The sequence below is a fragment of the Ascidia mentula genome, chromosome 7 (genome assembly GCF_947561715.1).
Source record: "Ascidia mentula chromosome 7, kaAscMent1.1, whole genome shotgun sequence".
NCBI lineage: Eukaryota > Metazoa > Chordata > Ascidiacea > Phlebobranchia > Ascidiidae > Ascidia > Ascidia mentula.
This window is the reverse complement of record NC_138572.1, coordinates 5,020,080-5,047,771: the sequence shown is the minus strand read 5'-3', so window position 1 is coordinate 5,047,771 and position 27,692 is coordinate 5,020,080. Positions and strand designations below refer to the sequence as shown.

The following is a 27,692-nucleotide window of genomic DNA, read 5'->3' as shown; positions in this document are numbered from 1 at the left end:
ATGTCTACCACAGAAAGTGAAAAATTCCAACTCAATTGTGATCAATTTTTTTCCATCAAGTAAGCGAAAGCAAGACAGGGAACATTCAATAAACAATGGAATGCAGGCCGGATAAGAAAAGCCTTTGTCGCAACGCTGCGTTGGGTACAGGGAAAATTGGAATTTGGCTCTGCATAACTTATAAAAGAACAATCAAGACTTGAGACCAATCCCCAAAGGATTTTAAACCATTTGTGCATTTGCTTTCAACATACATTTCTTAAGGAATTTAAAAACGACCTCATTTTGCAAATTTAAATTATATTTTTCTTACTCTTCAACACCACATCCACACATAATACAGTGTTTTATTTGCAACATATTTAGTTTAAATATGGACGAAACATGTGACCATATATTTTTCCTGCTTCACTCCAGCATTTCAACGTCGTCCAGTATCTTTTTTCCGCCTCTGCATTTACGGTAGATCGTACAAGTCAGACACCACAATCTGTCTGTTTAAACAAAGAATTCATTATGCTACTTAAAATTAGTTGGTTTAGCTGATGAAGAGATAGATATCATGACTATTTGTTTGCAATAAACTCTACCAAATTATTTACCACTTTGTGTATAATGAATATTGCAGTTGCGAGCACATTTTCTGTTGCAAAATTCCTGTAAAAAGGTCTTCATTAAACGGGCATAATGACAAATATAAATCGTAACAACACAACTACAATTTTGTATCCTAGCTTTTTAACTCTGGTTTCTAAAAATGACTATCAGTTTCCTGGACAGTAAGGTTTGGCATGCCACAGGATAACATAAAGAGTTTTTGCATGCCTTTTCATTTGTGTTGTGCGCTTTATTTTGTTAAAGTCCGCATGCTTACTTACTTGAAAAATGTCTCGGGCCAGACTGCAACCTGAAAGATAAAGGCAGAACGTCAAAAAGTTATCGCATTCCAAGAATTTAATATCTCATATAATTAGCCCAAATCCCCGCCAGATTGTTATGTATAACAAAAGTAACTTTATGCAAATAATAAAATTCTGTTTGTTGGTACATTTTTCGACTTACCTATGAAAACCACCAAAATCAAGACAAAAGAAGCCTTCATTTTCTTCGGTCTCCTAAGACTAAATACGAAGAAACACGGGCCATCACCTTTTAATGAAGCACACAAGGAAATTGAGGCGACAGTGTGTCCATTGAAACACAAGGAAAGTGGGAAAGTTTTGCCGCCAAAAGTGAATACCTTTCATAACGTGACTCACTGAGTGGTTCCTGCATAGATTACAGTGCATCGTGATTCGCATATTTTCCGTGCTGCTTTACCGTGTATTATGTTTAAGTAGGGCGGATGCGATCCCAACATTACGAGAATATGCATCACGTGATCCTCATTCGCTACGCGCGCGGCTTAACTATAGGGCTAGGCGCCATCGTAGTGTTTTTCCTGTGCTATAGTAGGAACACATGATGCGTGACGAAGATGCAAAGCAAGCCAAATCACATCACAAAACACAACCACGAGCATGCAAATGTTGGTATCGATCAAAAGAATATTATACAACCCCTTTTAAATTAATTAACTATCGTAATACAAACATTATGGGAAGACTCACCAGACGAAACCAAGTACAACCTTCCGTTGTAAAAACTTGAGCGAATGAAGGAACACGTTCTTTGGCGAAGAGAAAAGCGTTTCCCAATTTTAATCAGCGTTTTTATTTGCGCCGCAGGGACCCCGATAAACAGGAGAATGGAAGAAACAAGCACGCGAATTTCCCTGGAGGTGTTTTTTGTTGAGAATTTCAATTAAGTAGCAAGGCATTGCCTGCTATTGCAAATGTTGTGTAAAATCGTAAGTTTGATAAATAAAACCCAAATGTTTAAATGTTAGCACTGCAATTTTTAATCGCCGTTATTGAATCGGCCAAGACATATTAAGCAGGAAAAACGAGTAGCAAGTTACTAAAATACGAGCAAAAGTGGGCTTATCGCAAATGCAATGCAGATATATGACAATTGGCATAAATACTCTGCTTTAAATGCAATTGTATATAGTGAGCAGACAATCAGACTCATCACTTAAGTTATGTTGTGACTTATAACCCTAAACCGATTAAAGAACCAGTGTCCTATATGCTGTCTTCTGCAACACATTGTACGTAGTGAGGTGTCTATATTATAATGTTCTGTTTTTCAATGGTCGTATTTCATGTGTTTACGAATTGATGACGTTTTTAAACATCCGGAAACGACGAAAATAACGAAACCGCTTTTTACGATAAACAATTCTTGATAAATTACTATGTTGATGTGCGACAAGTTGTGCAAGTCAAAAATTCGCTACAAAAATAATGGAGGTCCTAACAAAAAGAATAAATTCTATGCAGAACCAGATTGAAGAATGTGAGAAAAAAATCGATGATCTGGAAAAAGAGAAGAAAGTTCTGTAAGAGGAAATCCTGGGAGTAAATAGAAATGCCAGCAAATGTGTTGTAAAATGATTGCATGATTTGCCAGATTTCATTGTTTTTTGTTGCTTAAAAGGCCATAAGTAAGTTACGAAAGCGAGGGAAAATCCAAAAACAATTACCGCTGTTAAAGGAACTTCCCTACTTCCTGCTTAACAAACCGTAAAATGTCTACCATAGGAAGTGAAAAATTCCAACTCAATTGTGATCCATTTTTTTCCATCAAGGGAGTGAGAGCAGGAAGGGGACATTCAATAAACAATGGAATGCAGGCCGGATAAGAAAAGCTTTTGTCGCAACGCTGCGTTGGGTACAGGGAAAATTGGAATTTGGCTCTGCATAACTTATAAAAGAACAATCAAGACTTAAAACCAATCCCCAAAGGATTTTAAACCATTTGTGCATTTGGTTTCAACATACATGTCTTAAGGAATTTAAAGACGACCTCATTTTGCAAATTTAAATTAAATTTTTGTTACTCTTCAACACCACATCCACACATAATACAGTGTTTTATTTGCAACATATTAAGTTTAAATATGGACGAAACATGTGACCATATATTTTTCCTGCTTCACTCCAGCATTTCAACGTCGTCCAGTATATTTTTTCCGCCTCTGCATTTACGGTAGGTCGTACAAGTCAGACACCACAATTTGTCTGTTTAAACAAAGAATTCATTATGTTACTTAAAATTAGTTGGTTTAGCTGATGAAGGGATAGATATCATGACTATTTGTTTGCAATAAACTGTACCAAATTATTTACCACTTTGTGTATAATGAATATTGCAGTTGCGAGCACATTTTCTGTTGCAAAATTCCTGTAAAAGGGTCTTCATTAAACCAGCTTAATGGCAAATATAAATCGTAACAACACAACTACAATTTTGTATCCTAGCTTTTTAACTCTGGTTTCTAAAAATGACCATCAATTTCCCGGACAGTAAGGTTTGGCATGCCACAGGATAACATGAAGAGTTTTTGCATGCTTTCTCATTTGTGTTGTGCGCCGCAGTTTTTATTTTAAAGTCCGTATGCTTACTTACTTGAAACATGTCTCGAGCCAGACTGCAACCTGAAAGATAAAAGCAGAACGTCAAAAAGTTATCGCATTCCAATAGTTTAATATAATTATCCCAAATCCCCGCCATATTCTTATGTATAACGAAAGTAACTTTATGCAAATAATAACATTCTGTTTGTTGGTACGTTTTTCGACTTACCTGTGAAAACCACCAAGATCAAAACAAAAGAAGCCTTCATTTTCTTCTGTCTCCTAAGACTAAATACAAAGAAACACGGGCCATCACCTTTTAATGAAGCACACAAGGAAATAGAGGCGACAGTGTGTCCGTTGAAACACAAGGAAAGTTGGAAAGTTTTGCCGCCAAAAGTGAATACCTTTCATAACGTGACTCACTGAGTGGTTCCTGCATAGATTTCAGTGCATGCGTGATTCGCATATTTTCCGTGCTGCTTTACCGTGCCTTGAGTTATATCTAAGACAATCATACGAGAAAAAATTCCCACTAGAGCGTTGAATCGACGATTGTGTGTCAACAAGCTTACTCAATTGAAACCCTGTTCGTGCAGTGGTGCCTTGAGGAATTCCCCCCCCCCCCCCCATTATGCTTGGAATTCACGTTACGCAGAAGTAAGTTTTGTTCTACGAAACAACAATTGGCTTTCAAACAGTTGGGAATACAATGGATGAAACCATTTGTTGACGTTCTAAAATGATCACAGTTACCCTTGTTTGCGATTTTTAGTGTTTTAAATCAAATATTGCAGTTACTTTTAACAAATAGTCATTATTATTTTTGTTTTCATTCAAATGCAATAATAATTTTTTGTGAGCTGCATACAGATGGCAACTGTTTAGACCTATGGACTCATCAGTGCAGCTTAGTGTGACTCTTTTAGACGACTTTGCCGGCCAAACGGTTTGTACTATACAATCACCGTTATCAGTTCGGCACCAAATTGGCTCCATTTTCCTCATACATATATATATATGATAAAGTAAGTCTAATCAAGAAACATTTTATTATTTACGCCATGTATCCTTTTCACCCCGATTGTTCTCCGTTATGACGATCATCACACTATAAAGTAAGGAACAACGCCGATTTAGCGATATTTCCTTCGGTATATGACTGTTCACAGAAACCCTATTAAGGGTTTTTGCGCGACAAATCCAATATCCGGCATTAGCGCGAACGTTGATTCCGCATATAGAAAGCTCGTCCCGACTAAACATAGTTAAAATGTGGGATACAGTAGTTTTCGTATCATTTGGGTTTCGTTTGACTGAGTGTATTTAGTTATAAGTCGTGTAGAAATGAAGATTTTACTTGCCTCCTTGGTAATAATTTGCATCACTTCGTCTGCGATGGGTAAACAACTACAAATTAACCTGTTTTTTTGAAATTCACTGTATTTGTTGATAGTTCCGTAACAAGTTGTATCGAAACCGTAGCAAGTAAAATTTTGCTGATATTCATCTAATAACCAATACATTCTGTAGGTTGGACATTGAATGAAATCCAGAAATTGAACGTAAGTTGCACAAACCTATGTTTGTCTACGTTGCACAAAGATGTACAAGCTGCTTGTAAAGGTGTTGATTTTTTTGTTATAGTATATTTGCAACTACTTCTGCAAAAAGAATGCCAACAACCACTTTGTTACCGGGAATTGTCCGATTACATCCCCAGGTCAGTAAGAATAATTGCTGGAATGTTTTGTTGACAAATGTTAGGCCCCTAGAAAACCAATGCAACTAGCTTGTTCTATTGGCAACATTAGTTTGTTGAATTAAACTGAATAGAATTTAAGCGTGTAAATTTGTAGCAACGTAAAAACTTTTACAATGACTGGATTGGAATGGAACAAGCTATAAAGTTTAAGGCTCTTATTTGATTAATGATGACAAAGTTGGTCGTAAAATGACTGGTGTTTGCATCAAAATCGTTGGTTATGCCTCTACTGTCGGGACGGATGGAATTGCCCGCAGAAGTTCAACTACCATGAAGGAGACGCACAGATGGTGTTCGATATTATTCTTGACATGGATGACGACCAGTTGTAAACTGTTCTTGTTAATGCTTGCAGTTCTGTATGCATTTACTGTGTGATCTTGTCAGAATATTGTTTTTCACATGCCGTTTCATGTTGTTTCAGTCTTATCTTTCTCGAAACTTTTTGAAAGTTTATTTTAATAAATTTGCTGCATGCCAGAAAGTGTTCTCTACAGCGTGGTTTCGCCTTTCTATCAGCACGGTAATTTTGCTCTGACTGGTCATGCGGAACGTTGCCTTTATCCAAATGAGGGCGTAAAAACAACATGGTTAATATCATTAAAATTAATTTCTAATTATTTTGCCGCACAACTACAAATATGACTTACATACTCTGCTGAACCACTTAAGAAACCATAACATTGTGCCCTGCTTCCGTATACACAACATAGCGTAACGCACGATTGTGGTGTCCCGCTCCATATGTTGCACAAATACTCTCCTTGATAAGTCGGCAGAACGGCAAGCGCGTGCCCATCAGGATTGATTGGTAGTGCTGGATTACGGTGGATTGAAAATACACGTATATTGCGCTTACCAAGGGAAAAAGATAACAAATTCGCCAGTCGACATCTTGAAAGTCAAACTATTGTAACTGCGACGAGGTTCGTGCGTTGGTGCATCTAGAATCCATAGAGGCAATTAAGGGCCACATACGGTTTTGAAATAACTTCGCGTGCCACTGAACGTGGATTTTTCTTGTGGTTTTTACAGCAAGCAAAACAGAGAAAATTATCACACCCGAATTCTCTGGATAATGTATATTACAGCCCTGTATAATTGTGAATATAGCGTTTTAATTTACTAAAAATAAGTGTCGTTTTTAAACTATGTTAGTTATCACACAAAAAATGACTATCTTTATGAGTACGGTGCGCTATACGCATAGTTGATTTGTCCAACGTATTCCCATTTCCTTGACATATGGTACTCGACTGAATAGGAATTTAAGTGTTTGTTCTTTGAAATTAAATTCAAGAGTTCCTTATATCCCTTCGAAAATTCTTGGGACAGTTTGTACCCACGCGCCAAACTAATGGAGACCTTTGTTTTTCCCAATTACTGTTTCCTATATTGCGGTAATCGTTTCCTATATTGTGCAGCTGCATCAAACTCAAAGTACTTGCAATTGAAGAAATCCATCTATTGAGCGTTCAATATTTTTGCAGCCTGTACTGTCGCAGACAACTCACTTTAAAGAGGGGTTCAACGCACTGTCATGAAAAATCATGTATTACGATACATTATATTATACAATACTAGAATAAAGAATATACGTAATCACGACTTTGGAATGAAGATGAAAAAAACTGCGCAAAGACAACAAGTTAATGCGAATTTGCGCAGATTTAGTCCCTGGAAGTTGAATTGCCTTCCTTTGCGGCATAGGCAACGACAGAAAATTAATATAAATTCAATTAATATGAAAATGATACACGGAACAACCATAAATGCTAAACATCAGTAACATAGAATACGGTATTTTGTTAGAACCGGAATGATTTTTCATGTCCATCATCACCACTATTTTTGGACTTGTCATTTTTTGTGGATTTTGGTTTGGTGTTTGGTCGAGCCCCCACATAAAGATAGTCGCACAATTTTTGGTTTGTGCAATATGTACACGCAAATTTTCCTGCAAAGATTGTGCAATTAACTGTAAGTCATTAACTAGCATTAACCTATGTGTTGTTAACTCGGCTACAAGGAACGGAAAAGGCCTGCGTTTCGCCAAAACATTAAGAACTCATATGAGCAAAACAGCTTAACATGGCCTAAACTAAGGACAAAACGAAGAATTAAGAACGAAAAGCTAACCCTAATTATGTACCTGGATGTTTTATAATCGCACCAAACAGACATAAAGTTTTGAAAGATGCAGGAAAATATATCTATGACGAACATATTTACAATAAGTCGGGTTTGGTTTGGGTTGAACGAAGTTGCACCAAAAAGTTATTGCGATTTTGATCTGTTATTTTTCTCAACCTCTTTATTCAGCCAGGTGCAAATTGTTATTCAAAGAAATTTGACTTGAAGAAAAAAGTTTTGCTTACTGTAACCAGTCAACCCTTTGCAATCCGGCTCGCAGAATTCCCGACACGCATTTGCCTAAAAAAATTACAATAATTATCATAAAGCTAGATTACAAAAACGGAAAATTCTGCGTAAGTCAAAATAATTTATATATCTATTAAAAAGTAAATAATACAGGTAACTAATATTGTACCTCAACAAGTGTCCCAACACAGATGAATAACGCGGCAAATAGAACAAACTTCATTTTTCTGTGACTTTTCACTTGGCTTGAAAATTGAAATCTTCTGAGCCTCAAGCAAACTGATACTCCCCATACCTTGGAGAGAAAGTTCCTAACAACCCTTCTACAGGAAGCATTTGGGGCAATCTACTTTTGTGCGTCACAAGCCGCAATTGAGGTTTAATACAGGTGGTCGTTTTACAGAATCACCACCAAATAGTTTTCAGTGATTACCATAACGAGTCAGCCAGCTGGTTGATTAAAATCCACGTGAAATATGTATATTACGTAATTTAATTCGAACCTTAAAACCTTCAATACAGTGCATATGATTGGGTAGGTGAAAATGGTAAATCACTTTAAACTGCATCTTTGGGGAGTTGATTTAATACAGTATAACCCAAAGCATTCTGTTTATATTTTTTTTAAATAAGACGCAGTTGTAGTCGTCAACAATCGCACAGAATATCCACTATCGTGACTCAAATCCGCAGTCCATTCCTACACAAATATTTGCATGATTGTAGTGTTGAGTTGTCTGTACTTGCTCAACGGTCCAAAGCGGATACACACAGCCAAGCACGTTTAGATCGCGCTGATTTTCCAGATAATTACTAACTATTTAGATGATATAATGACAAACCAGTAACATATAAACGTACAGAACACTTTAAAATGCACACGCTTTGCTTTGTGTGCATATTGACATTCAAAACTATAATATTCATTCAAATGTGCCTAGGCCTGCATCTAGGGTCATGAATATATCTTTGTTGTCTAGAAGCCATAGGAATTTCCCATAAGTTATTCTTAAAATGTTTTGTGCCTTTTCCACAAGTCCAAACAGACTCCATACAGCTTTCCCGCAGGAAACTGTTGATTGCGTCACGAACGAATTAAAGTTTGTATGGGATGTTGTTGGACCTTCTCAAACCAATAGCAAGTAGTTTTGAGCGAATGGATACCATGTGATACTACGTCAGTCATCGAGTTGACTTCAGTTCATTGAAATAGCGCCAGCAAAGAAACCCGGTAGGCTGGGCCTGTGCAAGCTCACTTTGCTACCCATACACGTTTCAATTTTTTCGTCTCATATTGTACCACTTTTCGCCACTGAATTAACTTTTCCTAATTTACTGTGCCAGATTAATGGTTTTGTTCCGCAACATTTAGGAAGGTTACCCCGATATAATTTGTGGTATATGGATCGGGCGCTTTGTAAGCAAGTTTTGCTCCACAGACAGTTGTGGCCATTTTGGACTCGCTAGTCCTGCCCGTAGAATTAAACCACACCTCTTTTGTAAACATGGCGTTATTTATGGGTGATTTTAGTTCAGTAACAATACATTTATTAACATAAATAGCGAACCTTATTACCACCAGGGTCTTGTTATTTTCAGGGACCTAATTTTTATATTAGGCATCGCTGATACCAAAACATGCCATGGATTCCATTTACACCATGTGACGAGGTTCACAAAGTTAAAATCCAAACAATTTTGATCTTAAAAATTCCGCTACCTCAGGTGGACTAAAATGATTTACGTTCAATTCTGTATTTGCAGCAAAAGGGATACACAGTACAAGAACAAAAATACATACGACGAATAATATACAGACGGAAATGATATTTAAACAATATTATGCGGGTGAGCCAATCTTTCTGCCACCATCAAATGCGGGTTTTGACTCAATTCTAGGTGACGGTCCTGCAATTGCCATCCTAGTGTTGTAGGTACACAAGTTCTTTTTGCAAGCAAAAATACAGTGCCAAATCCCTGAAACTTAAGTTTACAATCATCGATCATTTTAGGATTGTAGCGAAATTGAAAATTCGTGCTTATTCCTATAGTTTTAAGCACGGGCTCCGTTCTCCTTGATTTTTACAAGTAATAGCAAAGCTTTTAAACTTGGCCACAGCAACTTTATTTTTATCGCGGAGACTGACGAAACTGTCGGTTTTGGCTTCAGCTTGGCCCCAGTCTTTCCATATGGTGGTTTTTGGCGGGTGACACCTAGTTTTGTACCAAATGGGCTATGGTGGCTGTATAATCATCACAAAGTGAAAGTCTTGCCGACTATTTAGCTTACAAGATCGTTGTAAGTCACACCATAGCTGTACTGATGAGACCTCATAAGTGGTCCTTTCTGCAGCTCACATTATATTTGTATCGTTCAAAAGTTTGCTTAACATCTGGGTAACTTAAAGCTACTTCTTTTTTTACAAATTGCTTTTTCGGCCTAGTGCTGCTGTAGAGTACAATTAATTCAGAAAAAAATGCCTTGACTTACTTCCTCTTGAAGCTATTTCTCTTCCTCTGCAAGGTCGAGAGCAGAAACTCGGACAAGTTGCCTGAAACAATTTTCACAGCAGTTGTGATGTCTTAAATACGATAGAAGCACCAACGTACGGCGATGCAACAACGAAAGGATATAAATAAACAATCAGTCATTTGCTAAACTAAATAATGTATATGGCAAATACCTCAACAAGAGTTCCAACGCAAATGAATAACACAGCAAATAAAACCAACTTCATTGTTCCGATTGACTTTAATTCTTTTAAGTTATTCTCCAGTCGTCGAATCTCAAACTGTTTTGTGCCTTTTCCACAAGTCCAAACATATTCCATACAGCTTCCCCGCAGGAAACTGTTGATTGCGTCAACCAATAGAAGTTTGTATGGGTTGTCATTTGACCTTTTCAATACCAAGTACTTTTGAGCGAATGGATACCATGTGATATTACGTCAGTCATCGAGTTGACTTCAGTTCGTAGAAATAGCGCCAGCAAAGAAACCCGGTAGGCTGGGCCTGTGCAAGCTCACTTTGCACCCCATACACGTTTCTCTCGTCTCATATTGTACCACTTTTCGCCACTGAATTAACTTTTTCTTAAATTACTGTGCCCGATTGTTCCGCATCAATCAGGAAGGTTACCCCGTTATCATTTGTGGTATATGGGTCGAGCGCTTTATAAAATCAAGCAAGTTTTGCTCCACAGGCGGTTTCCTGGTGGTCATCTTGGACTCGCTAGCTCTGCCCGAAGGGTTAAACCAGATCTATTTTGTAATTATGGCGCTATTTATAAGTGATCTTAATTCACTACCAGTGCGTTTACATTTATTAAAACAAATAAGGGACTTTATTATACCCAGGACCATATTTCCTTTCTGGTACGCAATTTAAAATACATTTTGAAACGCTGTTACTATTTATCCGGTTACCTAGACCCCTCAAAAATGCATCGCTGATACCAAGACAACGCTTTGGATTCCAACCACACCATATGACGAGGTTCACTGCTGCGTTACGTTAAAGTCCTGGCAACATCGGCGATGCGCCAGACCCATACACCTGGAAGAAATCTTGGTCAGGATTCGTGTTCAGGATTTTCCGGGTTCAAGTTCCGGTGCGGTCAAAACAAACACTTAAATTAGAAAATTCGCTGGCTTTGGATGTCTACTTAAAAGATTTGGGATTCATGTGTGTTTAATTCTGTATTTGCAGCAAAAGGGATACTCTGTACAAGCACAAAAATACATACGACGAAAAATATACAGACGGGAAATAATATTCAAAACAAAACTATGCGGGAGAACCAATCTTTCTGCCACCTAATGCAGATTTTGACTCAATTCCAGGCGACGGTCGTGACAAAGCCACATAAGTGTTGATGAAACACAACTTCTTGGTTGAGCAGTACATACACAGAAGCCTCTCTGAAAAGTTAGTTAACAATTATCAATCAAGTTAAGTTTGTAGCGAAATTGCAAATTCATGCTTAATCCTCGAGTTAGGCACGGACTTCGTTCTACTTGAGTTTTTCATGTAATAGCAAAACTTTTAAATTTGGTCACAGCTACTATATTTTTATCGCTAAGCATGGCAACACTGTTGGATTTAGCTTTGCTTGTTTCTGGCGGGTTACACCTAGTTTGGTACCAAATGGCCTATGGTAGCTGTATATAGTCACCACGAAGTGGAAGTCTTGCCGGCTGTTTAGCTGACAAGTTCGTTGTAAGTCACACCATAGCTGTACTGATGAGACCTCTTAAGTGGCCATTTCTGCAGCTCACATTATATTTTTATCGTTCAAAAGTTTGCTTAACATTAAAAACTCGGGATTGTAGTTGATATGTCATGAAAAAAATTCACCACGCATTTATAAAAAGGAGTAATGTTTATTGTAGTAACCATCTACCGATCATTAAGGAAAAATCATTAAAGTTGCATTTTAACTTATTTTAAAGTCATTTTTAATATCAAATAGCTATTTCGGCCTGGTACTGCGTAAATTGCTGTAGAATACAATTAATCAAGAAAAAATGCCTTTGCTTACTTGTTCCTGTTAATCCTCTGCAACCTGGAGTGCAGAAATTCACACACCAATTTGCCTAAAACAAGTTTTACAGTAATTATGATATCTTAAATACGATAGAAGCACCGACGTGCGGTGGTGTACCATCGAAAGGATACAAATAAACAAGCTTTAATTTAGTCGTATGTATAACTATATAATGAAGAGTAAGGCCATTATAGTTATAGTAAAGTAATCTATAGTAAGGCCATTGTATAGTAATGTATAGTAAGGCCATTACCTCAACAAGAGTTCCGACGCAAATGAATAACACAGCAAATAGAGCCAACTTCATTATGTTTTCTGTGACTTTAACTTTCGTTTCTAACTCAAGAAATTCTTATGGTTGGAATCTCAAAGCAAGTGTTATATATACCTTTGGTGAGAGATTCGAGAAATTTCCACACAGATTTCGTATAGGAACCTCGTGACGTGCTGCATGCGTCACGCAGCAATTGATATGTGCTATAGGTGGTTGTTTTAACACATTTGCTAGTCGTAATGTCTCATTGAAAGTTGTTTTGACTGAACGGAAACCACTTGGTGCAAAACGCCATACACCGAGATGGCTCCACGTCATTTCAATTGCACCAATTACGTAACTCAAGTTACCTTGAAAACATCCCAAGAAATTTAGTGAAAAACACCCTTTGAAAATGATCTAGGTATGGAGAAAGGAGATTGAAGCCAGTGCGTGGGTTGGATTGCTAGGTTGAAATATATTAAAACCTTTTGAAGCCTATTTTTGATCATTGCTATTAATATTGCAACTATACCGCGTGATTGTTTTTATGATTAAGAATAGATTTGTTTGTGACCACTATTTTAGACCTGTCCATTCATACAAATAGAGAAGTTGTATAGGGTTGTACCGGTTTGCCAACACCGCGGCAGAAATTATTAACACAACCACTCGTTTCTCAAGCGGTGGACGTATGCGAAGATACAACCGTATTATATGTGTGGACGTAGCTCCTACACAAACTCTCCATGTGATAACCTATACGACCTTGTCATATGTTACTTGTACTCGTTGTAACCTAGATTCAAAATCTTATGCGTCATAGCCTTGGTATTGTATTGGTGGCTGTAATAACCAATTACGTAGTTTTGATATGGCAACGTCCAGACTATAGAAAACGATTAAAGTATGAATAGAAACAAACTATTCCTTCCAGTAAATCGAGTTGACTTCAAGGTCAGAAGTTTCTAATTGCATCATTTACATATCTGTATATGTGGTGAAAAGTGTTTCAAGTTTTACTAAATGATTGTGTTAAACCAGTGATTCCCAACTGGGGTGCCAACTGTAATCTTCTGGGGTGCCGCGACCTTTTCTTTGCATTCACTCTCATAATTTTCACCATGTGGTTTACCGGTTGTGCTATATCCAGCGCATAATTGTTTATAATGATAGAATCAAACCTACCAAGAATCAGAGGACTAATTGTTGCATTCATGGCGGTTGGTCATTGGTTTGCCTCAACAAGGTGCCACACTATCTTTATAAATTACACTGGGGTGTCGTAAGCCAAGAAAGGTTAGGAACCACTGTGTTTAAACCAAGTAGAAAACGTTTTTCTGCTGCTCCTGCGTGTAGCGAACACAGTGTATATTAATATGAAAATTGAACTGTTTATATTCGTGACCGATCCCAATGTGATTTTAAAGGATATGTAGATTGTACCATTGCTCATCTTTCAAAATAAAACGTCAGTTTGGAATAACTTCTTTTATCGTTTTAGACGCAAATAACTCTTCAAGCGTGTCGGCTTGCAGAGGCGATAGACAGGAAATACCTTTAACCCTCCATGGACAGAATTATTAAATTTAGAGAGAAAAAATAATTTTGTGTGGTAATGATAGACTAATATACCTGCATAAGAAAAATTAATAATTTGGGGTGGGGGGTTAGGGGTTTTTTGAAACGTGACAAAGTTGTCACACCGGTCCATTAGGGGAAAAATTTCAATGAAAAAAAATTAATTCCTGCAGTTCTAAAATAATAAAATGACCTTGAAAATCAAGCAAAAAATGATACAACATTTGGGAAACTTGTTATAATTATTATATTTGTTTATTTGTCTTAATTTTTTTTCTTTGTCATGTGCAGTCATGCATTACATTTCAGAATGCATATATGAAACTTGCTTTTGCCACGATAAAATAATAGAACCCAAGGAAAGTTAATTGTTTATAATCCAATTGCCACAGCATCCTTTAGCAAAACAACTATCTGGTGATTGCAATCATATAGAAAAGTGGGAAATAAATTGTAATCATAAACAAAAATGCCAATATTTTCGACCAAGTTGTATTCTGCTCAGCCCAATGTGAAAGTCCAATCAATGGACTCCTCCCATGAATGGCTGTAATTTAGGATGTCCTGTTTTCCATTTTGTTTCCTTGTTCAATCTTACAACAGAAAACGCTGATACAGCTGTAATGAAGCTGGCCGGACTTTTTGCATCCCTTGGCAAATATCGAGGTTTTAGTTATGGCCTCAAATACTGAATCAACTATGGCATAATCACTAGAGTAGCACTTAAACTAGTAAAACACTTTGTATATTTGATCTAACTTACCAAATCCATCAATATGAACATAGAAACTGCTAAACTAAGCTCTGCTCATCATCAAAATTAGAATATTTTCCGACAAGTCATCATCATTTTTACCATTATTATCCCTCATAGACCTCCCACATCATTTGCTACCATCAATTTACCTTACATTTATTGTATATAATACAAAATCTTCACAATTTAAGAGCAAACCTAATAACTTTTAATTTTCATATCCATTACAAAATATCACCTAATGAACAGTGTCATTAAATTTGTTACGTTTACAAAAATTTCCATAAAATCATAAAAAAAAACATATCTGACCAAAAATCGTTGGTATTTACTTTAATAACATCTACGCCCTTGATATGATTTTTTTTTCAAATCACTAACTTAAAAGTAAAGCCTTCAAAATACAACCGCAAACCTACAACAAACCGCCATTTACCAAAACACAGTTTTTGAAAACTACCGCCGTTCCCACTATCGGAGTTTACCATAACAGTGTTTCCAATTGCAAAATTGTCGTTCTTTGAAGCGTAACGAATGAGATATTCTTGACCAGCGCTCAAAAAACGTTAATTAAGGGTGTGTTTGTTGCATGTATTCTAAACGTTACCAATGTGTCACAAATGTCGACATAGGGTTTTAAGATGTAAGTTACTATTATTAACTTGCTTCTTCATTTCGAGCCTCGCTGGACTTTTCGAACTACAGGAAAAGGCTTATTGTTCCTAACTATTATGTTTGAAATATGCTAGCCTCGTTTTTGTTGTCATTTATTTCCCACTTAATACAGAGTGTCATATGCGGATGAAGCAACCAGCATTGGAGCAAATTTTATTTCGAAAGCATTCACGGTACAATTTGGGCCGTTGCAGTTTAGTTTAGGTCGACCATGTCTCCAAGAGTTTTGTCCAACTTCTCGCTGATTCCTTTGTACGACATCTTCTCAGCGTACAGTTGATCTACAGAAACAACATATTGTCAAGATAGTTATTGGCCTTGACTTAAATATTTTGCACAGTGATCATTGGAACAACGTGTGCCACCGAATAATTATGCCATTGTCACTAATGGTAAATCATTATGCTTCACAGTTAGTATGCTGTACAGTAAACGTACGTAACGAGCTCCAAACCAGGTTTAACGGTCGAATATTTCGCAAGGTCAACATTGCAGCAACGTTTTGCCACATATATCAATATCCCGTCGGAAGCAAATCTTAGTAAAAGTTTAATTAGTGAAAGAAGATCCGTACCTTCCAAGTAATCAATAGTCTTCTCCAATTTGTCAACAGTCCTTTCTGCAAATTCAGCTCTGGTTTCGGCCTAAAACGAAACGTGAAAAACGTAACAATATTTTGTTACAAATTCACATCACCAAATAGCAGTGGTTTTCTGCTCAAAAGTTGCGTAATTTACTTCCGTTTTTTAGCACTTACATTCTTAAGATTTTCAGTGAGAGCGTGTATTTCCTTTTCGTAATTGTCTTCTTGTTCGGAATTCTTCACAGACACAGCTTCCAAACTTTTCAGGTTGTCTTGGAGCGCCTTCAGCTGGTCATCAGCCTTCTTCACCTTACTGCAACCAAAAATGAGATTTTACAATCAACACTTATTACTGATATGACATGCACTGCAGTATCGATACTGAAACACATAACTTGCCTGCACACTTCATATTGTATTTAAAATTTACAAATTCGTTCTCATCGGCTAATGGTGGTACTAACATGTGCCAAAAGTCGAGTTAACGGTTTTAAATATGCTTTTGTTTCTGTTACGGACAGCAAAATACCAAATTTGATTTATTGAATTCAATCTATCGATAAATGCATATATCGGTTTAAGTATTTTTAAAGCAATTTTTACACTGGACCTACCCTTCATATTCTTCAGCACGATCGAGGACACGTTCCAAGTCATTTTCCACCATGCGCAGTTTACGACCAACCTGCGTTCAAAAGAGATTTTTTTATCAATAATGTCCATAAACTGTCGATTTTGTTGGATCATATAGGTTGTGAATAAAATGTATAAGGCTTAATTAAGCTAAATACAGCATGATATAAACGCATGCATATTTTGTTGCAGTTAATATGTTTTTGAATTCACATTGTACCTCCTCGTATTTGCGATCCGCATCTTCAGCAATGCCCTTGGCATCACGGAGTTGAATCTCCTGCAATTCGAGAGTCTCTTCGTCTTTGAAAGACCTGTAGTGATTTTTAATAAAATTATGCTAAAAACCTCTAAAAAAAGTTACAATTCCAAACAATATACCGGAGGCAGTTATCACGTGATAATTTCATGGGGGTGACCCAAGATTACACGGTAAATTACAAAACTATAACAAATCAGTTGACCTGCTTTCAATCACTTTGCGGCCGCGTTCGCTTTCTTCCGCTGCCTTTTCAGCCACTTCAAGCTTGGCGCAAGCCTCGTCCAATCGCTCAGTGACACGTTGCATTTCCTCCTCGAGCAACTGCATGCGACGAGTCTGGGCATTCACCTCCAACTCGGACTAAAACGAATTGCAAGAAATTTAAATTGTCCTGTATAAGCTATAGAGCCATTAATGTTTATCACAGTGAGCTGCAAACAGGGGCCATTATAAGCTGCACTGATGAGACTGTTAGGTCGAATAGTGGTCCTGTCTGCAGCTCACTAAACTGTCCTATTTTGTGAGTTAAATCAAGTTTTATAACATAACCTGTGCGAAAAAAAACTTTAAAAGTGTTAGTTTATGCGTGGTTTATAAGTAAACAAACAAGCAATGCTCGTAGTACGCTATGTCATCATGGATAATAGGGTTTGTTATTGTTTGCTTACGTCTGTGGCGACTTTCTCAGCAACCTCAAGTTTCTCAATTGACAATCTGTGTTCCTCCATGTTTTTATCGAGTTCATCTTCCAAACCGATGATGGTTTTGGTGATTGTGTTGGTTTCGGTTTCAAGCTGCAAAAAATTATTAACGTGTTTGTGCACTGCTGTTAAGCTAAAAGAAACGGATACACTGGGGCTACTAAAGGTGGCATTTCGAAAATACGTCAGACTATGTCATTACTGTTGGCTTTACGCTTACATCGCGAGCGTGATCTTCTTTTTCCTTCTTTTCATTTTCAAGTTGAACGGCTTTTTCAATTGCCTCTTCCTTGTCTTTGATCAAACCCTCCATCTTGTGCTTAATGGACTCCATTGCTGAGCTTTTTGCTTATTTTTACCTTAGAACAAAACGTGTGTACCGCTAGTCTGGCGAAGTTTCAGAAAGTAAGTAATGTTTGAACTGGGGGGGCCCTTTTTAAATGCTCGCAAGACCCGAGAACGAGGTGATAGAATATTGAAGGAAGGTGACGACATCAACAGGCGTTGTCTGTCAAATTCTGTGACGTCACAAAGAGTGAAGAAGCCACAACAGCGTTTTGCTGCATGCAATCACTGACATGGTTTATTGAATTACTATTCAAGGAAATATCAGCGTGATAAAGTAGTCACTAACATGATTTTTTTATAAAAGCATGCAACGATATGACACTATTGAAAACATACTTTGGTTTAAACAGATAAGCAAGGTGACGTAAGGTGGCCATGCTTGCGGTGTCTGTTGTTTGTCACCCGTGGTGACAAGTTTGGCTGACATATGGAAAGACTGGTAGAACAGTAGAACGACTGAGGTGGCAACACTGCATGATCCATATCAAACTGTAACTTTATTTACATACCGCACTGCGCAGTTGAAACGTCACAGAAACTTCACGTTTCATCTTTCCATTCCGTGTGTTTCTTATGATGCGACTCCAACGTAAACCCACCCAACAATGCAACCATTAAATATGTTTGAAACATTTAGGTAAAATGATGACAACTTTTTTTAAATTTTTCAATATTGAATTATATAAAATTGGCGCTGGCAAACATATCTGCAATAAAACAGGCTATATCAAATTGCAACAATACCTAAATAACAAGAACGCCAGCTATTACAATCTTATGAAAAATCATGACCCCTGTAGGTTAAAGAAATGGATTTTCGTTATGAGATGGCGACGAGCAACTTCTGTGGCAACGTGTGTAATGGTAATATCGTGTCGGCTATATAGTGTGCCAGTTACACCCACAGTTAATGTTTACCTGGTTAAGCGATTCAATTCCTTTTTGATCAGTCATTTATAGTGATCATTTTGGGTGTAATATTTTGAAGATCAATCCTCAAATGCGAGAGTAGTTAAGGTATGTGAATATAAATACGTTTTTGTTCAATTTAATTTAAAAGTGAGGTTACAAAAAACCTATCACTCATCCAGCAATAATCCACCGTTTGTGCATCGCGAAACATCCGGGTCCTTTTTCCCCGCGTTGTTGTCCCTGGTGCAACCATGAGGTTTGTTACGATCTTTTTTGATATATATTTCATCTTAAACGCTATATTTTACTTAATGTTTCAATCCTGTATGCAGCAATACTCTTTAACATGGATTTTGTGTAAAATCTATCCGCAAATAAGCACATCACAACACGTGTTCAGAAAAACAAATCACATGATCCATTTTCTTGCCAAAATGTGCTAGACCACTTATTTATAGCAGCAAGCGTTAATTGTAAATATAGTTGAAAAATATGGGATTGCAGTCACAATATTTGAATTTATTACAGTACCCTCAGGCTACAGAAGCGGTTGGCTGCTTCTGTTATGAAATGTGGAAAAAACAAGATATGGCTTGATCCAAATGAAACTTCCATGATCTCAAATGCCAACTCCAGTGAGTAATGTATCATGCTTTAGTAATAGACAAAATCTATTCACACTTCTTGAAAATATCATCAGGTCGAAAAATTCAAATTCATACTAAAAAAATTTGAAGGCAACTATGCAAGTAATACGTATTTCTAGACAACATTGGCTATGCTAAAAAAATTGATGTTTGTCGCAAAGTAATCCACCACACAAATTTTAGAATCTAGTGTTATGTTGTGCTGTGATTTAACTATCCTGGTATTACTTGCGTAGTTGCCTCAAGTAGTTCATGAAGTCATTTGTAAACTACTGATCGTAAATAGGGTATGTATATATTAAATAAGTTAATTTCTTTTCTTTTTTTTAGGGCAGAACATTCGTAAACTTGTCAAAGATGGTTTGATTATCCGTAAACCAGTTGCTGTCCATTCCCGTGCTCGTGTTAGGAAAAACACCATTGCTCGCAGAAAGGGTCGTCACACTGGCAGAGGTTTGTTTTATGATCAACTTTAATGGCATTAAATAGCAATGGCAGGTGACCTACTGGGTGGTATAAAGCACTGCGGTCACAAGCATGCTTTCATTTTGTAAGCGTTTTATTTTCTGTTTTTATATTAGAACTGATTATGCTGTTCAGCAAAACATGTTCTCCTAAAAATAAAACTACTTTTTGATGCGAGGTTATTTTATATTTTTGTTATTGGACTGCAATTGATTAGCTATGCATTGCAGGTAAAAGAAAGGGTACAGCTAATGCTCGTATGCCTGAGAAGATTGTGTGGATGCGTAGAATGAGAGTCCTCCGAAGACTGCTGCGCAAATACAGGGAGTCTAAAAAGATTGACAAGCACATGTAAGTCACAGTTGAGTGTAGGGTTGTACTATAAAGCGGCATAAACTTTATGGTGCAAAGATGTTAATTTCAATTTGAAAAAAAAGTTAAAACAACGTTTAGAAAACATGTATGTAATTTTTACAACTTGAACATCAAATTTGACATTCATGCTCTGTGTTGTACAATGTGCCCCCCTGATCTACACTATAGCTGTGGCAAAGCTTACTGCTTTGGAACAATATTGGTTATGCTTCTTGGCCCTGAATTAATGTTGCCTACTTGCAGTAACTAACCTCTTGGAACATAATACCTTGTCCAGAGGTTGGCAATCTTTATCTTGCTAAGAGCAAACTACACTCATAGCACCATAAACTAAAGCCAACTTTGAGACACAAAACCGTTGTTTGGATTTGTTTTGATTTTTCAAACCGTCATGTGAGTAAACTTTCAAACCTACACATACAGCCAAGGGCACCAAAATCTTGTGGTTTGCTTATTTACCATGTTGTCAATTTCTTTTCTGATCTCCTTTTTATGGAGCCATATGAGAGGGTGAAAGAACTACATGCGGCTCTGGAGCCATGGGTTACCACCCTCTGGTCTGCCCAATTATGCGTTGGTCTGAGACGAATTTTGCTTGCATTGCAAACTGATGGTTGGTTGTTTAATCAGGTACCACCAGCTTTACCTGAAAGCCAAAGGAAATGGTTTCAAGAACAAGCGCCACTTGATGGAACACATTCATAAACAGAAAGCCAAGTTATCAAGAGCGAAGATGTTCTCGTAAGTGTAGTATAAAGTAAACTAATTTATAACTGGGACTACAGTATGTTGCATACTTGTGTCATTAGTTCGTCATGGCAGTATGCAAAGAATAGCACCTCTTGCAATGCGTTAGGTTCCCATACTTTTAACAAAGGGTCATAGGTCTCTCTGAGCAGTGACAATATCATTATTACCATGGTAGTCTCATTGAACAAGTGATTAAAACATGAAAAGTAAAATGACATTGACATGGAGATATCCAGGTAGGTTGTTGGCCAGGTACCCAAAATGTGATTTTGTTGCCAATAACCGTGCTGGTTTTAGACCTACAGAATATACTTCAAGCAGATGCTTATGGGGTACTAGCCACGTCTGCCAAATATAACATCCATGGACAAATATTTTAATACAATTTTGTTGTGATTAGGGACCAGGCAACAGCCCGTCGTCTCAAGAACAAGGAAGTGCGCAGAAGGAGAGAGGAAAGAATCGCTCTCAAGAAAAAGGAAATGCTTTCGGCATTGGCCAAAGAAGACGAGGCAACCAAAAAAGAATAAACAATTTAGCTGGAAACTAAATACAAAAAAATCAGCTGGAGTGTGGTTGGATTTGGTTTAGTCACCAGACAAGGTTGCCAAAGGAAGTGTCTGAGATTCATAGGGCTCCTTTTAGTAACTATTCCACTGTGGACACTAAATGGTAATTCCCACATGGCTTTTGACAGTATAATAGTGTAAGGATTGTTTACAAGCTGGTTTAAAAAAAAACGGTAGGGCACACTCCATACAAGGGGGGAAATGATCTTGTTCATGAAACATCGTTCACAACAATCTCCTGAGAACCAGGTCTGTCCACCACAGTAGCATTACATTTTCCATGGTAAACGTAGCGCGAGTTGATTGATTAAGGCCGCGGTAATTTCCTTACCCAACTTCACAAGTTAAAACTACAGGTAAAAATGATCTTCATAAACAATCAAAGAATTACCAGTGGTGGAGATCCACGTAAACAATCACGAAATAAACAAAACTGCCCTTGTTTATAGAAGATTTTTTTGTTTCCTAAGGTCTGATTTTCAACAAATCTACAACAAACAGGCATCAAATTTTTCGCCACATATGTCTAAGTATTTGAAAATCCCCGCGTTCCCCCGGAATTTCTGCCCATTGGAGTTAACTGTTCGTTACGACGATTCTAAATTTTGAGAATCGTTCAATCGTTGTCACCCTTGTTGTCTAAAATTGCCCAAAAGGACCAAGGTAAAAAAAAAATCTTGGATTCAACTTAGTCAACGCGAATGAAAACTGAAAACGGTTTTTCGACCACTGGTATGCATGATAATCACCAAGCTTTTTCAGAGAATGGAACGGACACAGTGGCGAAACCAAGAGTGATACTGCACACTACTCATCGCATTTAGTTACGCCATTGTGCTTATTTTATTCTCTGAAGAAGTTTGGATCATGGCTCTTTAAATAGTTATTGTATATTTTTTGTTTTTTTACCGGAAGAACGATCAGATGTGTCAGAATTATTTATAGAAATGTTATGATTTTTTTCTATTGGCGCACAATTAATATGTTTTACGTAGTTCCTCTATCCTGATTTAAACATGTTCAATGAATGTTGTTATACTTTTATTGTGCAGAAAGAGAACAAACGAAAAGTTTTGCAAAAGAAAGAACACTCGAACACAATCATAACTGCATGGTGATTTGTGGCAGTTTAAAAAAATACAAATGCAATTTTTCTCAGTGGCTGTATGGCCAGATAGGTTCATACTGTTTTACATGGATATCTACTTCAGATCCCAAATGTTACTATGGAGAACACAGCATTATATGCATAAAGACAGCATCCTAACAGCCAATAAGTTTAAAATCCTTTTAAGGTGTTCGGGTTTCACAATGAAAAGAGTTGCAGTTAACAGAAAATGTTTGAAATTTTGGGCAAAAAATATACCACTATCACCTAACCAACGCCATGAAAAAAATAAAGAATCCACCAGCATAATTTAACAGTACTTTGTTCCACTTTGGCAGAAAGGACAACACAACGTAATGCAATAACAAAAAATATTAAATATCATGTAACATGAGCACCACTAACTACCTACGACTCTATTTCATTGGTTGGTGGGTGTAACGTTTCAAAAGACTCTGTTTGTGATTCATCTTTCTTAAAATCTTGTTCAGGTTGATCACTGATTGGTTCGTTGGGTTGGCTCTCATTTATTTCATTGTCAGAACCGAAATCTAGTTGTTTTCCATGCATTTCTGGTCTATCATCACCAACTATTGGATCCTGGTGCTCTGAAAATGGTCAGTTTTGTTTACAAAAAGTGAGTTTTTGTATTTCTTGGATAAAAATATATTGTACACAGTTTGTTTCACGCTTGAGTTGAAATGCCATAAATTTACTAAAGTATAAATATGCTGTGCTCTAAATGGTTATTGAATAATTTACTTAGCTGCAGCAAATTTTTCAGCAGGGTGGTTTTATATTCTATATTTGTCATAAAAAAAATTTAAATATAGTAAGAAGTATGAACACCGATGAAAAAAATACCTCAAACAAGAAAAAACATAACAACACTTACCAATTTCTGATGCCTTTGATGATGTCGGGGAGTCATCATTGCCACTGTCACGCTCCAGTGGATTTGCTATTTTGGCATCCACTGGCTTGATTTCTAATTGTCTGCTTGGCAGAATGGGAGCATTAGGTCTTTGTTTTCTAGCAGGATTGAAGAATCCACAGTAACCACATCTAAAATCTATAAACAGGCAGAAAAATCACAATTTGGAAACCATCAGCAAAATAACTAAATATTGTCTAAAAAGGTTTTCTGCTTGACAAAAAATTATCTTATTGCACAAAAAGGTTTAAACATCTGACCCAAATCACACTGGGCCACTGCTCAAGTCCATGAGCTTACTTCTGAAGAGTGGTTATTGTGGTTCAAGTTACAAAGGTGCACAAACACACAACTAGTTATAAACTGAGTCTTACCTATAAATTCAAATTCCTCACGCATTGCCATGCCATTGTGAGAATAGCAGTTCTTACATATTAGGGCATATCTAAAAAAAGACAGGGTAAGTTGGCGTTAAAAACAGTCTCTGAAACTTTCACAATCTAGTTTTCTACAAGAAATAATTCTCATTAAAAAGTATATTTTTCTTTGTATTCAATGTCCAACTTTCTTCAATGTGACTGGTTGTACACCTGTTGTTTAATCCATCACCCATCAAATATTCAAAAAATCTGTCCATCGTCGACCGGTTTTGTTCAAGCAAGGGGCGTGGCAGCATAACAGGTGGGCGGGGCCCTGCAAGCATCAACATAATGTATATCAGGCACCACAAGGCAAAAGTAAGCAAATTCTTTTAATTTGACAAACCACGCAATGTTCCATTAAAGCTTCTTTGCATTACAGGTGTTGGACCCATACTCTGGTTGGGCGACCTCGCAGGGGTACCAGATGAAACCATTGGAGCAGTTTGTGGAGAAGTTGTAATTTGATTTCTTCTACGAATGTCTAAAATTTTGCAAAAATGTTAATTTCAGGTTTTTGTGGGTGGCATACCACAACCCAAAGTTGCTGGGAAACAATTTCTTAATTTTAACACAAAGAAATATTTGAAGTTGTTAATTGTTGAAAACTGTCTACAATACTGCTATTATGACTTGTATGCTTCAAAATCATGGTCAATGTGGTCAGCCAATGTGGACTTTATTGAGTTATAAAACAAAGCCTCTGTGTAAAGATCGAATTAAAAATCCATTAACAACCACATCTGACCCTAATCCATAAATGCCTCATCAATTTTCATGTACTCTGCGTTATGTATTGAGCAATATAATCATCTCAGAGGAATATAATCATCTCAGTCAATATAGTATGTAGAATTTTACATGCCTGTTCCTGGGGTGCCAACTACAGGTTGGGGTGTTTCCCTCCGGTTTCGTTCCTCCTCAAGCTTCTTTTTTGTTTCTGGATCAAATTTCTCCAATATCTCCTTCGCTTTCTTGTATGTTTCAGTTTCCATGACATTTTCCAACTTGCATACAAACAAAAAATGAAGGGTTTTGAGCATGGCAATGTGAAATTTTGGGTAAGGTAAAATAATTAGCTTGTTTCGTATTTCAATTACAACTGATCTCATTTTCAGGTTAACTTCGCACATAGTAATAACAGACAATGCAAAAACCTTGCAATTTAAAAGCAACCTAAAGTCGATGCAATATTACTCACAATGTCTTTTCGTTGATCTCGCAGTTGTTGAAGTTGAGAATCTGAAACAAGTATAAACAAAACAAACAGTTTACATACAGTTGTAATTAAAAAAGTTTGCACCTTTACATCAATAAATAGACAATTTCTGTTCAAATACTCACCATTTTTAACAATTTTTCGTACAAACCACCAATGCAGTACTCTTTTCAGTAAATAAATTCTGCTCAAAAACACAATAAGATGAACTTAAAAATAGGAATATCCCACTCGAATGTGTTATTATTACATAATGTACTTCTCCTTATTTCATAAAAAACAACTAATCAAACATATTACACAAAATAGTACTTACAATAGAGGAAAACACAGTGTTGGCGCAACTTGTAATATTTGATTGAGTGGAGTTGTGGGCGTGTAAAACAAGTAAAGACATACACAGCCAATAATGTACAATATCACAGAATACAGGATAAGACTTCCAATAATCTACAAAAAAAGTGTTGAAGTAAGATAATTGGTCAAACAGCCCTTTTCGCAGCCTGGAATCTGCTTGCACAACAATTTGCAAAAACAATATAAATCTAAACCGGTGAAATTTGTATTGTTAATACCCTCTTTTTTGTCTCATGGTTGGAACGCTTAAACTTTTCCAATCTTGCAATGTCTTTGTCGATTTCTTCCAGGATTTCCACAGTGGTATTGGATTTCTAATAACAGCAAACAGTTTCAAATACAAAACTTCTAAATTTTATCTTTGATTTCAAAAAATTTAATTAAAGCTAAGACTATTTGATTACAGAAATGGTCCCAGTTGAATTGAAACAAACGGAGGAAATGCAGTATGACCAAGCCTTTATAAAACCTTGTTTACCATAAAATATTGTTGAAAACGTCAAACAATCCAATTGCTATTGTAAGGTTGCCATGTATTGTATAGCACCATTGATGCCACACTAGTTAAGTTATGTAGTGACATAAATTCTTTTTGTTTGTAAAACTCTGATAAAAGTACAATTGTATGGCAATTGTAGGGTTGGTAACGTTACCCGCCATCTTGCAAGAAGATTTCCCATCTTGTGATAATTTGTTCTGTTTTTCGTTCACATTTCAAGTTGAACAACAGACTTTCAATTGAAAAGTAATATTTGTTCACAGCTACGTTTGCCTGACTCTAAACAATGAATAAAAAGTGGTAAAGGTTGGCAGCAACAAAACTTTAAAAACGTTTCATTTAAAACCATTACACAACAAACTCAGCATTATAAAACATGATTGATCAATTTTGCTGGTTTAAAAAGAATGTACTATGATCTTAATTAAGCATAAATGTATGTTGTTATGCGTTAGTGCACAGATACAGGTTTTTAATTAGATTTTAATGCAGCCAATAGTTTGTCTGACTCTTGCAATGTATAACTGAAAGTCTTCTGTTGGTAGTAATCACTTTTTAGCTCCAAGTTTTCTATCACATCATCAAGTAAATGGGCCCGTAAGGCTGATGTTCCAGGCATGTCCAAATCTATGTGGTTAATGTGTACGTGTAAATGATAGAAAGAAGGATGGTAATGAAAATACATTCGTAAACGATTTGCGGCAATCGAAAATTTTTCAGCAATGACAGCTAATGATGTTTCCCTCACATTCTTCAACATAGGAATGTGGCTTGAATTGAGATCCCGCAATGATTTTATCCCACGTTTGTGTGGTATTGCAATGACAGATAAGGCATTAACATCTTTAACATCCCATTTCATATCAGGCAGCAACACAAATCCATTTTCTGGTTCATCATCCTCAAATATGATCCTTTCAGACTCAGCCTTGTGATCAAGAATATTGTACACCCATTGTATGTTAAAAACTTTATCGATCAGTTGCTGTTCAACAAATGGCTTCATAACCTGTTCATATTCCTCCTTGCTTTCCTTTACAACAACAACACTCTCTTTTCTGTACCTTCGAAGGTGTTTTTCGGAGGCTGGACATATAATGGTTGCTTTAATGTCATTCTGAACTGCCGGAACTGCACTGAAAGTGGAATAAATATCGTTTTGTATGTCTGATGTAAGCTTTGTTTTGCCAGAGAGGAGTTCTTGCAAAGCTTCTGGACTTGTGTCAAAAGGTTTTTTTTCAAGAATAAATATTGCATCATCGTCAGGGTTATTGTCAAACTTTCCGTGCAGAAAAAGGACTTTTTGACTTTTTTTGTCGTTTAAAACAGATACAACTTTTGCCCCATTAAAACTGACCCGGGCTTCTTGATCTAGATTCAATTTTGCCTTTTTTGGTTCAGGTTCATTACCATTATTTGGGGAGACTTCCAAGTTTTTTGCTTTTGCATCATTACTCATATTTTAATTAGGCTACACTAAAAACAACCTAA

At 36.7% G+C, this 27,692-nt stretch overlaps 5 protein-coding genes and 4 long non-coding RNA genes across 9 annotated transcripts; 1 reads left to right on the top strand and 8 right to left on the bottom strand.

Annotated features, from left to right (window-relative positions):
• Positions 1 to 333: 333 nt before the first annotated feature.
• On the bottom strand, positions 334 to 1,641 carry LOC145908537 (uncharacterized). The gene is made up of 5 exons (XR_014403019.1): positions 1,611 to 1,641; positions 1,063 to 1,149; positions 879 to 907; positions 603 to 657; positions 334 to 494 (listed from the first exon to the last, which is right to left on the bottom strand). It is a non-coding gene; the product is annotated as an uncharacterized LOC145908537 (long non-coding RNA).
• A 1,323-nt stretch (positions 1,642 to 2,964) lies between these two features.
• Positions 2,965 to 3,815, bottom strand: LOC145908535 (uncharacterized). The gene is made up of 4 exons (XR_014403018.1): positions 3,691 to 3,815; positions 3,514 to 3,542; positions 3,234 to 3,288; positions 2,965 to 3,125 (listed from the first exon to the last, which is right to left on the bottom strand). It is a non-coding gene; the product is annotated as an uncharacterized LOC145908535 (long non-coding RNA).
• Positions 3,816 to 6,759: 2,944 nt separating this feature from the next.
• Positions 6,760 to 8,283, bottom strand: LOC145908528 (uncharacterized). The gene is made up of 3 exons (XR_014403011.1): positions 7,778 to 8,283; positions 7,605 to 7,659; positions 6,760 to 7,183 (listed from the first exon to the last, which is right to left on the bottom strand). It is a non-coding gene; the product is annotated as an uncharacterized LOC145908528 (long non-coding RNA).
• A 322-nt stretch (positions 8,284 to 8,605) lies between these two features.
• LOC145908524 (uncharacterized) lies at positions 8,606 to 10,514 on the bottom strand. The gene is made up of 3 exons (XM_082995832.1): positions 10,293 to 10,514; positions 10,100 to 10,160; positions 8,606 to 9,591 (listed from the first exon to the last, which is right to left on the bottom strand). Exons 1-3 carry the CDS (start codon positions 10,437 to 10,439, stop codon positions 9,449 to 9,451), a joined length of 351 nt encoding a protein of 116 aa, XP_082851958.1. The 5' UTR covers positions 10,440 to 10,514; the 3' UTR covers positions 8,606 to 9,448.
• A 766-nt stretch (positions 10,515 to 11,280) lies between these two features.
• Positions 11,281 to 12,558, bottom strand: LOC145908531 (uncharacterized). Its single transcript, XR_014403014.1, has 3 exons — positions 12,408 to 12,558; positions 12,149 to 12,203; positions 11,281 to 11,528 (listed from the first exon to the last, which is right to left on the bottom strand). It is a non-coding gene; the product is annotated as an uncharacterized LOC145908531 (long non-coding RNA).
• Positions 12,559 to 15,615: 3,057 nt separating this feature from the next.
• LOC145908514 (tropomyosin-like) lies at positions 15,616 to 17,933 on the bottom strand. Its single transcript, XM_082995820.1, has 8 exons — positions 17,820 to 17,933; positions 17,567 to 17,692; positions 17,101 to 17,258; positions 16,857 to 16,950; positions 16,618 to 16,688; positions 16,178 to 16,316; positions 15,995 to 16,064; positions 15,616 to 15,701 (listed from the first exon to the last, which is right to left on the bottom strand). Exons 1-8 carry the CDS (start codon positions 17,931 to 17,933, stop codon positions 15,616 to 15,618), a joined length of 858 nt encoding a protein of 285 aa, XP_082851946.1.
• Positions 17,934 to 19,062: 1,129 nt separating this feature from the next.
• On the top strand, positions 19,063 to 21,666 carry LOC145908516 (large ribosomal subunit protein eL19-like). Its single transcript, XM_082995822.1, has 6 exons — positions 19,063 to 19,115; positions 19,388 to 19,494; positions 19,837 to 19,959; positions 20,202 to 20,322; positions 20,977 to 21,087; positions 21,497 to 21,666. Exons 1-6 carry the CDS (start codon positions 19,111 to 19,113, stop codon positions 21,624 to 21,626), a joined length of 597 nt encoding a protein of 198 aa, XP_082851948.1. The 5' UTR covers positions 19,063 to 19,110; the 3' UTR covers positions 21,627 to 21,666.
• Positions 21,667 to 22,689: 1,023 nt separating this feature from the next.
• LOC145908504 (endoplasmic reticulum junction formation protein lunapark-A-like) lies at positions 22,690 to 26,523 on the bottom strand. Its single transcript, XM_082995806.1, has 11 exons — positions 26,356 to 26,523; positions 25,921 to 26,016; positions 25,662 to 25,795; positions 25,471 to 25,529; positions 25,328 to 25,368; positions 24,992 to 25,133; positions 24,473 to 24,610; positions 24,298 to 24,400; positions 24,082 to 24,152; positions 23,669 to 23,845; positions 22,690 to 23,381 (listed from the first exon to the last, which is right to left on the bottom strand). Exons 1-11 carry the CDS (start codon positions 26,380 to 26,382, stop codon positions 23,182 to 23,184), a joined length of 1,188 nt encoding a protein of 395 aa, XP_082851932.1. The 5' UTR covers positions 26,383 to 26,523; the 3' UTR covers positions 22,690 to 23,181.
• LOC145908507 (m7GpppX diphosphatase-like) lies at positions 26,480 to 27,692 on the bottom strand. Its single transcript, XM_082995813.1, has one exon. The coding sequence runs from the start codon at positions 27,658 to 27,660 to the stop codon at positions 26,674 to 26,676; it is 987 nt and encodes a 328-aa protein (XP_082851939.1). The 5' UTR covers positions 27,661 to 27,692; the 3' UTR covers positions 26,480 to 26,673.

Coding starts and splice junctions, on each gene's coding strand:
- LOC145908524 (XM_082995832.1), bottom strand. CDS start 10,439: ATGGAATATGTTTGGACTTGTGGAAAAGGCACAAAACAGTTTGAGATT. Junction 10,161..10,292: donor GCGTTGGAACTCTTGTTGAG/GTATTTGCCATA, acceptor AAATTGTTTCAG/GCAACTTGTCCGAGTTTCTG. Junction 9,592..10,099: donor AGAAATAGCTTCAAGAGGAA/GTAAGTCAAGGC, acceptor TGTAAACTTAAG/TTTCAGGGATTTGGCACTGT.
- LOC145908514 (XM_082995820.1), bottom strand. CDS start 17,933: ATGGAGTCCATTAAGCACAAGATGGAGGGTTTGATCAAAGACAAGGAA. Junction 17,259..17,566: donor CTGAGAAAGTCGCCACAGAC/GTAAGCAAACAA, acceptor AATTCGTTTTAG/TCCGAGTTGGAGGTGAATGC. Junction 16,065..16,177: donor TCACTGAAAATCTTAAGAAT/GTAAGTGCTAAA, acceptor GTTTCGTTTTAG/GCCGAAACCAGAGCTGAATT.
- LOC145908516 (XM_082995822.1), top strand. Junction 20,323..20,976: donor AAAAAGATTGACAAGCACAT/GTAAGTCACAGT, acceptor TTGTTTAATCAG/GTACCACCAGCTTTACCTGA. Junction 21,088..21,496: donor TCAAGAGCGAAGATGTTCTC/GTAAGTGTAGTA, acceptor TGTTGTGATTAG/GGACCAGGCAACAGCCCGTC.
- LOC145908504 (XM_082995806.1), bottom strand. CDS start 26,382: ATGGGAAATCTTCTTGCAAGATGGCGG. Junction 25,796..25,920: donor ACCATGAGACAAAAAAGAGG/GTATTAACAATA, acceptor CTTTTTTTGTAG/ATTATTGGAAGTCTTATCCT. Junction 25,134..25,327: donor GAGATCAACGAAAAGACATT/GTGAGTAATATT, acceptor TTTGTATGCAAG/TTGGAAAATGTCATGGAAAC.
- LOC145908507 (XM_082995813.1), bottom strand. CDS start 27,660: ATGAGTAATGATGCAAAAGCAAAAAACTTGGAAGTCTCCCCAAATAAT.